This window comes from Hesperophylax consimilis, chromosome 1 (assembly GCF_061612785.1).
Source record: "Hesperophylax consimilis isolate HC1 chromosome 1, BYU_Hcon_1.0, whole genome shotgun sequence".
In the NCBI taxonomy this organism is placed as follows: Eukaryota; Metazoa; Arthropoda; class Insecta; order Trichoptera; family Limnephilidae; genus Hesperophylax; species Hesperophylax consimilis.
The window spans coordinates 45,856,872-45,867,920 of NC_142836.1; the positions used below are offsets into that span (position 1 = coordinate 45,856,872).

An 11,049-nucleotide genomic window follows, 5' to 3' on the forward strand; every position below is an offset into this window, starting at 1 on the left:
GGGGCACCGCCATTCTACTTTTTTTTGAGACACGTCCGAATAATTGCTGCCATTGCCGTGTTTTTTAATATTTCTCCGTGAAAATTTTATACAACATTCTTAAAATGTCATACTTTACTGTCATATTAGATTTAATAAAGAAATTTTCACAAAAAATTCACAAAAAAATGCCTTTTTTCGTACGAATTAACCCTAGCCCCCCCTTAAGGTTAAGAACATTGAATTGTTTGTGTGGGAAAATAAATATTCTTCGATGGAAAAATATTTTTGTATGGGAAATGAACATTGAAATTTCAAAAAAAGTTCTTTTTTACTTTTACCATCATGTATAAATACCTCCCGAAGTTAGCGCACTTTACACCAGGACAACCTGTATACAAGAAACATTTCAATAATATCAAATGCTGATTTAAAATAATCACCTTGATGTGATGCAACTGAGGTTCTAATCACGAGTTAATTAACCCAGCTGGAATTAACAGAGGTTTTTTTTTTATTTCAAAAGTGTAGTCATCTTCGTTGCGATTAATTTAAAGTATCATTTTTCAATCATTGAAATGTTTTGGAAAAGGGTATTTTCATTATTCAAATGCATCGATTATGTCTTATCACGAGTTAGATAGTTCTGCCTTTAGGTAAGATTAAGATTAATATGAAAATGATTTCCAAAATCTACTGTAAAATGTATAAAAAGGTCTTACTTATATGGGCGCTCTTGAGTATGAGTTCGTATATGTTTTTTGAGGTCACTGAGTGTAGTGAAGTGTTTGGTGCATCCGTACTGATAGCAGTCAAAGGTGTTGCCATTGTGTAACCTCTGGTGGGCCCTCAATCTAAAATAAATAAATTATCGTTTAATACCAGGTCCCCTAAGAGACTGAAGGGAGAGGGTGGGCAAAAAAGAAACCATGGAATAGATGCCTTCGCAACTTTTTTATATACTTTCTATACTTCTTTTAAATTCTTCTATATTTGATATATTCTTTTAACGTACTTCAAATATAATCGACCACCACAACATGGGCATGTGCCTAGCATGGTGGTTGAAAAATTCCCAATGGCTGTAATAAACAATGCACTGAATAAAGAAAAAAAAATTTAAAACTTTAGTGACTGACAAGAAACTTCAGTAAATAAAATGTTATTTTTTTTAAAGCCAACACTTAGGCAATACAATACTTAATAAAGTGACATTTAGCCTATATATATTGGTGACCGGATAAATCATCACAATGATAATTCATCACATCTTTAAAAAGTTATATAAAGTCATGGAAAGTGATGAAAAAAAAACTTTCGTCATATGCCGGGACCGCATATGTGAGTGCTGCACATTATCTACGAATTTAAAAAAAAAAAAAAATTATGTGCGATTTGACCCTTATGTATAAGGAATTTGTATGAAGAACAAGGTCACAATCGCTTGGGCTATTCTCGTTCTTTACGCAGCAAATACCGGAATGACTTCTAGCTTTTCAGATTTTTTACAAAGAATTTTTCTGTGGAATGCCAACGAAATATTTGCCGCGTTTTTAGTGTCAAAGCGTCTTCTTTCATTATTTTTGATATAAATTGATTGTGGAAATAATAGATTTGAGGTATCATCAGAAAGATAGTTTTATCTACATTATTTTGATGTAATTTTTATAATATTTCACCCAAGAAAAGTGATGAAAATTAACTTCGTAAGAAATACGTCATAATGAATAATTATATTTGTAGCATTATTTATTTACAGGTTTCTTGTACAAAATAATATAATTAGTAACAACAGTTGTATAAACTACCGAAATCTGGAAGAATTGTTATCATATACTTATTTAATGCGACACAAAAAAAATTTAAGTGGATACTTGACGTTTGATTTTGGAATTAAATTGAGCTTGGAATTTCCTGGCACATCACAGGTTAACTGGGTTAAGTAGGTTAGGTTAGGTTCCGTTAGATTCAAATTTTATTTTTTTTCATCGTTTCTAATGACTTTATATCACTTTTTAAATGTGTGTTGAGTTATCATGGAACCATGTATATTAACCCTCTAGTGGTTTAGCTGTAAAACGGTGTAATCAGATTTTTGACCAAAGCAACATGTTCATTAGCAGCTAATACTTAATATACCATGAGCTACTAATTTGATGAACAATATAAAAATGAAAAATGAGTCTGGATAACCAGATGTCCCGTTATTTGAAGTTCTACTGCAATAATTCTTTACGATCATAAAATACTCAAGTAAATTTACAAGTTTGAAGCAATTATTCAGTTCAAATACACTTGTTTTTTCTATTTATCAACACTTCACGCTACGGTCTGCCGAGCTATTTGTGTGAGCTACCAGCATAACAATGATAGTCTTAACATCAAGAACAGAAATACAAATACAACGTTGTTGATGGAAAACTTCAAAGCCATTACGAATGGAAATATAATACAAGTAAAGGTTAACTTCTAGAACATGTTGTATTCTTCATTCGGCTGTTCATTCTGAACATCTGCAAATATTTTAAGTGCATCCACATATGTATACAGATCTCTATTTAAAGAATCAATAATTGTACTTAAGTATGGTTTATCAAGTGTACTTATTGTATAGAGTATTGTATTGTATTGTGTATACATGTTACATTGTATGTTATAGAACAGAGAGATGTCTTAAGTGTGTCTTGTATTTATGAGATTAAATGTCCCTTACACTGCGAGTTATTTACGTCTGCCTCGCAACTTGGAATAATAAATTGATAATTCATTTTCTTAAATGTTTATGACTTCTATCAAGATTTGGCATTCGGCCACAAGCTCATCTAACATTTGCTTTGCCAAGATAATATTAGAGGGAGATCCTTTCACAATTACATTGTGTATTACGCCTCTATGGGTTAAAAAAACCGTGTGATAAACTGTATAAAAAAAATTAAAATCCAAAAAGATTCTTAGTTATGTAGACGCTTGGCTCCGCCGCATTCATACGTACGCATTCAGTTTATATAATGAGAATAATAACCCTCATTATGTAAATTGTATACTTTCTCAATAATTGTGATAGAAATGTGGTACTAAATAGTTAACTTGCCACATGAAAGGTAAATATTTACCTAATTGCGGCACTTTTAATAATAATAATAATTGGATGACTTGTATAGCGCCGTTTTTGTGCAAAATCACCTCAAGGGCGCTGTACAAATTTATAATACATTTCTACAGTGATCTATGTTATTACTAACTATTTATGGAGATAATATACATTACAATACTTACCTGGTAGGTCATTTGAGATTAACACTTAATTGACATTATCTAATTGTTTATTAGCGAAATTTAGATACAGGATTTAGGACATAATTGGAAAATTGACTATAACTGAACTTTCTCTTAGGAATGGTATATTTAATTTAAGGATATGACAGCTTAAAAAGGTAAGTTTTTAGTTTAAATATGAAATTTTAATGCACCTTTTACCAACTCTCCTGACATAAATAGTTGTTTCTTGTGGTAAGTACGTTGAAATGAAGTGTAATAATCTGTATTTTTTAAAAGTGAAGTGGTTAGGTAAATATTTACTCAATGATATGTAGCAATGCTTTAAAATTATATTGGAAATTCAATAGAAGGTTCGACATTCATGAAGATTTTCTGAAAATCATAAATACACTGCTCATTATCTTATTCTTGTTAAAAAATTCAATAAGATTTTCCTCATAATCAAGATTTCCTCAGAAAATCATAAATTTTTTTCACACTGTTCAATATTGTCTTATTCCTGTTAAAAAATTTAAGAAGATTTTCCAAAAATCATAAATTCATCCCTGACTTCCACCATTTACTACTGTATACCACATTGGTACTATTAAAAAACTACATTATATCGACTTTTATTCCACCCATCTCAATCCAGTGCAGAGATAATGCCTCAACTCGGTCCTCTACTTCTTCTACCATTCTCTAAACACTCCTGACACCGATAAGAACAAACTTTGAAATATTCAGTGAAATTTGTCTAGTACTTTTTCGGTCCATACGAAGAAACATTCATTTTTATATGTATATAGATAAGACAAAGGCAAAATACATATTATGTAATAGTTTGTGACTTACCGGTACAAGGTATTGAAAGCTTTCAAGCACCCTTCCAGCATACAGATGAAGGGTTTGACTTTGGTGTGAACTCTCACATGGATCTTTAGGCTGTACGACGTGAGGAATGCCTTGGTGCAGGTGATCTCCGGACATTTAAATCTGTATTCACCTGAAACACAGATATCAAAATATAATTAAAGCATAGACATCTAAATTGATAGACTTGCCATAAGATGAAATCAGGGTCATCATTTCAAAGAGCTGGAGGCAAACCATGTGACCATATTTTTGGCACCAGGAGAGTTTGAGAATGCTTTGAATTAACTACGACTTCGTTTTTACATTGACTGCTGAAGATTGCACATTGAAATAACCAGACCCTGTCCAGAAAAGTAAAGTTTGGTGAAGTAAGGCAAAGGTTTGCACCGCAGCACATTGAGAGACTTTTCTGTGCGGGATTTGAATGTTCATTTTTAAACAAACCGCCTGGAATAGCGACCCTAAAAATAAGTGAGGGGGCAAATAATACCACATTTGTAAAAGTGTCGAATTTGTGCGCCGTTGTAAAAAGAACTACTTATTCATAAGCAGGTTCTATTTTCGAGGACTGAATAGTGATATTACAATTCGAGTTGCCTGTATACTATCAGATTGATTTATTGACAAATCACAGAAAGGGAGACGGTCATGCCACTTTTCCCTGATTGGCCGGTCTATCAACTTGGATGTCGATGAATTAAAGTAATAACATAAAACAACAACAAAAAAAACATGCATTAATTTAAATATTTATTTTTCAGTGAATTTTAAAATTCTTTTTAATATTAAAACAAATAAAATTGATTTAATTTATGGAAATTCTATTTAGATGAAACTTATTTAACCCAATAATTTTTAAATCATGTTTAACATTAAAATTATTTAGTTTTACTCGGTGTTTAAACTTAGGATGCAATTATTTATTTAATGTACGTAGTTAACTACACTGACAGCCAATAAATTTTAACTGACAGAAGTCTCTTAATGTCTTACTCGACACTATGAAATAGATTTTCATTTGAACACACTACGTCTTGAAGAGCAAAATTAATTGAATAAGAAATTACTACAGACAAAAAAATATCGCATTAAAGCTCATGTCATGTCAAAATGTAGATATATACACATTTTAGAGACATTGTTAAAATTGTTTTAAGTCAAGTTAAAACAAAAAATAATAGAAACCTCATTTTCAAAGAGATAGAATGTCTTGCGTTTGAGTGTGAATCCACTTTTCATTTTTTCTTTTGAAAGGCTGATTGATTGGCGACAGTCAGGAAACACAAAGTTTAGTCCCCCAACCGGGAGATCTCTCGATCTTTGGCCCTTTATAACGATGGCATTTACTCAAAATAAACACTAACTGACTCATGCTGCAGTGTGACAATATTAAAAGTACAAAATGCACATTTAGTTAAAAAAAAAAAACAGTGAAGTGCCATCGGACTACTCCAAAGTATCCTTAGTTCCTAACATTATACTTGATACAATTTTTCAAATAAATATGTTTGTTTTACTGAAACATTAAATGTAATGTATAAAAGCAACTTTTCTCAGTTTAGTCATGGTAATTTGGTAGCTGGGAAGGATTTTTTAGAAGTAGGAACCAGAATGTTAGCTTATAATTTATTTATTTTAGGCTTACAGCGAAAACAGAGTGTTATTCTTTGGAAAGGTTATATACATATATTATGTACTGCAATCTTACCATGACAGAATCCTAACCGTCGTGAGAACCAAACCATTACATATATTGTATGAAACAAAAATATGATTCAATAGGTCCCATGTACGAAATTAAAATTAAAAGTAGGAATAAAAATTGAAAGTAGGAATCAAAACTTTAACTGTGTATATCTCAGAATTAGTTCCTAGCAGTTAGGTTCTGTCATAGTAAGGTAGCGATATATAGCCAATGGTGAAAAGATTTGGAAACCAATAAAGACGCAATAACGGACCCTGGGTCCTGCGTTACTCTCCACTCACACGCACTTCTGAGCCCGCTCCACAGTATCTCCAACCATCTAGAATATTCTCCCTCGTCTTCCAATCTCTCTAGAAGTTATCACATCAACCACATTTTGAAAAACAATTAAAACGATCACAGATTATAGCTAACTATCAAATGTTTTTATAGAACGGATGTTTTGAATTCAGCCGTGTGTTTACTTGGGAAACTGGGAAACGATTGTCGACATTACATAAACTATTAAACATTCGCAGGCTATCAGTGTGGGCTGGTTGGAATGCTATGAAGAATCAATTTTCATCTTGGATTTAACTAGCGATTTCATTTGTCAAGCAGACTGATATTTATCACACAGTTTTGTGGGTACTTGAGAGATGCGAAAAATTGCAACATTATTTAAAAAACGAATTAGAGGTTAACTCTCATGAATGGTCACATTATAAAATAACATAAATAAAATTATACAGGAATATCATAACTTTACCTTATATAACATAGCCTGTATTGGCAGCATGAAAGATAATATAAAATATTTGTTATTATGTACATAGTTATTTATGGTTTATGATTTAGCATAATACGTTAACTAAAGCTTAAATTGTTAAAAGATTACCAAATATCAAACAGATACACATCTAGATTACAAGGAAGAAACATGTGTGACTACATATAACTTTTAACAGTAGATAGCCTGCAATATAATACAAATTGTTAGGCTTAGTAGACAAGATCTTAATCGAATAATATGTATATATTTTTTTAAATAGATTAGATTCCTTAGAATTCACAATCTGAAAAAGTTAAGTGTTACAATTTACCATAACAATAATCTGTATTTTTTATTGGCTTAAACCCAGCAAGTGAATTCTTGGCAATTGTTTCAAAGTTTAAAAAAAAAAAAATTGTCTGTAATTGTCGCAAAACATTTTTCTTTCATCACAGTCGCTATCTGAATCCAGCTGTGGCCAGACATCATGTTCCATCATGGAACATTGAGAATTAATTGTTTGCTGTTTAATGGCACTCCACACTACTAACCAAATTCTTGGATGGAGTATCACAAATTTTAAGACTCAATCTAAAATATCAAAAAAGTTAAATATTCGAAAATTTAGCTCCGCTCCCCTAACATTAATATAATTTTCTATTAATTTACATGATTTCATTTCTAGATTATATTCGCTATAATAATATAATGAACATCTTAATGCACTTCAAGTGGGCGAAAAGAAGGGTCCCATTTGAAAACGGATTTTCTTTTAAACAGCTATTGTACCTTTAAAAATAATATGTTATTTTTAATAAAAAAATTTAAGTAGTTCTCACCCTATAAAATTATTGTCTTAAATTAAAGACTACTTTTGTAATACGACTCCATAAATTGAAGTTAAAGTCAGAGTTTGGCCATTTAGTGATACTTTATGTGTAAAAAAAATATAAATATTTTATTATATTACAAAATTTTTTTTTTCATTTTCGCATAAATCATTACAAAAAAAGTCAAAGATGGGGAAGACTTGGTTCATATTTTTAAAATACACATAGTCGGAACCTCTAAAAAGAGATTGATATAAAATATTTATATAAAACTATCTGACAGCAATACCTTTCCGACCATTCAAGTGTAAAAGTTAGAACTACCCTTCCCGCCGGAAGTGTGTTAACTTAGACTGCTATCCGAGGCAGACGGCAAATCATAAGATGTTCATTAAATATATTATAAGGTAAGTAGCCAATATGTGTACATAAATCTATTAATAAAGAACAGGCGTTTGTACAATTTTAAATTCAGTTCTACCTTCGGCACAACTTGAAAAACAACCTACATTCATAGTTACTACACTATGGATAGAAGAAGTTAACCTATTTCTGATAAAACTTTGGCAAATGATTTACATAAATATGTACAAATACCTTTGTGAGTTTTCATATGCGTTCTAAGGTTTCCCAGGGTGCTGTAGGTCCTGGTACAGCCCCCCTGATCACAGCTGTAGCGCCCGATGCCCTCTGAGCTGGAACTCTCGGGCTCCGTCTTGGTCCTGATGATGATGGTGGTGTGGTTAGGGGACTGCTCCATGGCTGAGTCGGACATGGGCGGGTCGATGGATAGGAATATCTCCCCGGCATGTTGGATGGGCCGCTCTTGCGTTCTGGAATCATTAACTTCCTGCATTAATCAAAACAAAACCAATATTGAAATTGGAAACATGATTGATTCAAGAGAATATTATTGTATTTGGAAGTGATCTAGCAAAACAACACCACAACACTGATTGGAAAACCGATAATAATTTTTGTTTTTAACTTAATCATTCCCGGGTTACAAATGACCTGAGAATATTTTAATTCTTCTTCTTCCATCATTATAACCATTTGAGCGATTTGTGGCATATTATGCCAAGATTGCGAACATTTTTTGGTCGATCGTTTGCCATAATGTGCCAAATTTATAGAACCTAAAAATATGGGATAAACGATGAAATCTAGGTGGATATATTGGCTTTAAACCTCAGTAAGCAGTTTCATGTTTCCATATTAATATTTTGAGAAATGGTATTAATTAAATAATATGGTAAATGTATATAAATTGTTCGTTATGTGGAAAGTGATGCTTGTGCGATGTTGGAAGATTTAGCTAGCAAAGGATTGAACCCGCGAAGCCCGGGTGAGAACCCGAAACATTTGTCCACTCGACTGCGAACCGGTTATTTTTTAAAATTTGTATAGCGTAATTGTATGACATATTTTCTAATACATAGTTAAATCATCAAGTTATTTTTTTTGGTTTTGGGAACAAACAGCTATTATCATTTACATTTCGGAGGGTTAGGATCACAGGGGTCTAACTACAAAAACTAGTGTTTTGAGTTAACATTGTTTTCGGTAATGCCATAATCATATTTATTAGTGACACAAAGCTCTACCTCGTACATACAGCCGTTTAAGAGATACAGTTGGGCAGACAGGTGGGCATATGCGCATTCCAATCTAATTTAGGTTTATCTCAAAACTATGTTTTTGTAGATTGCCCCTGTGATCATAATCCCCAAAATTTACCTTCTATTATTTATGTCAATCTTATACAGCACAAAGCCGGCAGTGAATGTGTATGTTATATATTATCCCCTTAATGTACATTCATATGGCTTATAGTAAATTGATAAAAACAACAAAAAGTATCATACGTCAACCGAACAGTGCAAAGCCGACAGCGAATGTATAAGTTGTATATTATTCACTTACTAAGAATATAAGTTCATATAGCTTACAGTAAGTGGATAAATACAACAAAAAGGTATCACTATACTATAGTAAGTGGATAAAAACAAAACAAAGAAGTATCATACATCAATCTTATACAGTACAAAGCCGGCAGCGAGTGAGTTAATAACCATAGAGTTGCCCATAAAATGAGAATACGTTGCATTGACTAATTCATTACTGACATTGTTTCAATGATTTGCCAATTTTCTTCAAATACAGATTAGCATTGCAAAAAACAGTTTGTTTCAATTAAATTAAAATTTATTATTAACTATTGGTACTACTACCTACAAATATAGTTTGTTGTAGAATCAAAATCCAAATGGATATAAAATAATATAATAGCTTCAATTTGAGGTAGAAGAATACGTGACCTCTGTCCACAGTTCATAAAAAAGCGGTATTTTGTTTATATTATGCTTTGTGTAATTAGTGCTTTTCCCCACTCTTAATTTTTTTTATTGAAAAGTACATTTTTTAATATTAAACTTAAACTTAAAGCAACAAGTGCGATAAACTTTTAACCAATTGTTTCATACCAGCAGTATTCTGATAGGAATCTTGTTATCTTCTCCGAAGGGTTTGAGGTTATGTTCTGTCTTTAATGCTATTAGTTTATGCTCCAATTTAGAAATAGCATGACATCACACTACAGGAATAAACATTTTAGTATTGGTATAGTATAAAAAACCAAATTGGCATAGGACCAAGAATTATAAAAGAAATGCTGGAGAAAACATGAGTATTATTGACGGTTTGTTGTTGAATAAATTACCACTATACAAAAATAGTAATCACACCTTAACTAATTGCTCATATTTAAAATGTTTCCATAAGTAGGTATGTACTATATTTATGATATTTAGCATGTCTGCCAAGCAAGGACAACAGATTTTTAAGAGAACTTTTTGGATTTATCGTCACCGCCACTGCCACGGCCAAAATACTAATTACATACTTACAATATTGTTATGACAAATTTGATAAATGATTCGTTATCGCATTCCAGTAAACAAAATAAAACCAATATAGATTATTTGTAATTTTTCTGGAATATTTTTCGAGTGATGATATTCAATCCTTGATAAATATGGGCATTAGAAGATATTTTTAACAAAAACTTATAATCAGAAATTCAAAGTGGAAAAGGGTGAAGAATATGAAAAACATAAGTGGGAAAGAGAGGACGCGATGTTATTTACGACTGCTTATAGAATAAATCCGCAAGCTGTCAAAACTAATGTTGATGTTAAAACTCGTTTATAATAACAAAAGCAAAAAAAGAATTATGCAAGGAGACCCACGTACCTTCGTTTTTTCTTGTCGTCGCTGTTTAAATCGGAATCCGTGTCGGTTTCCAATTTCTCATCGGACGTCACCTCTCGTTTGAGACTATTTTCTCCAGAAGTACAGGCAACGGGAATTTCATCGAAAGCTTTCTGGAACTCCGAAAGGTCTAAACTATCTTCGATACAGTCTTGTAAATATTGTGGAACATAAAATAAATTGCTATTATTTTGGATTTTTTGGGTAGAATCCTCTGACTTTTTACTCGGCCATGCGGCCATGTTTGCTCTAACTTCAATCCTGTTGGTTGGTACTATAGCTTGTTGGTAGATGGCGCTGGCGGCGGTGACGAATGTCATGTGTGAAGTAGGTACCTGCACCTGGTACCTACCTACGGAACGCGTATCGCGCATGTC

The 11,049-nt window shown here is 32.1% G+C and overlaps 1 protein-coding gene across 1 annotated transcript in view; it reads right to left on the reverse strand.

The window, feature by feature from the left end:
- Nucleotides 1-11,037, reverse strand: part of MTF-1 (Metal response element-binding Transcription Factor-1) — a 32,825-nt gene extending 21,788 nt beyond the window's left edge. Inside the window, exons 1-4 of the mRNA XM_089634676.1 lie at nucleotides 10,655-11,037; nucleotides 7,997-8,232; nucleotides 4,093-4,243; nucleotides 702-833 (exon numbers count right to left, since the gene is read on the reverse strand). Of these exons, the coding sequence (XP_089490802.1) occupies nucleotides 702-833; nucleotides 4,093-4,243; nucleotides 7,997-8,232; nucleotides 10,655-10,992 (857 nt within the window). The 5' untranslated portion in view covers nucleotides 10,993-11,037. The remainder of the gene's footprint in view (nucleotides 1-701; nucleotides 834-4,092; nucleotides 4,244-7,996; nucleotides 8,233-10,654) is intronic.
- Nucleotides 11,038-11,049: the final 12 nt, after the last annotated feature.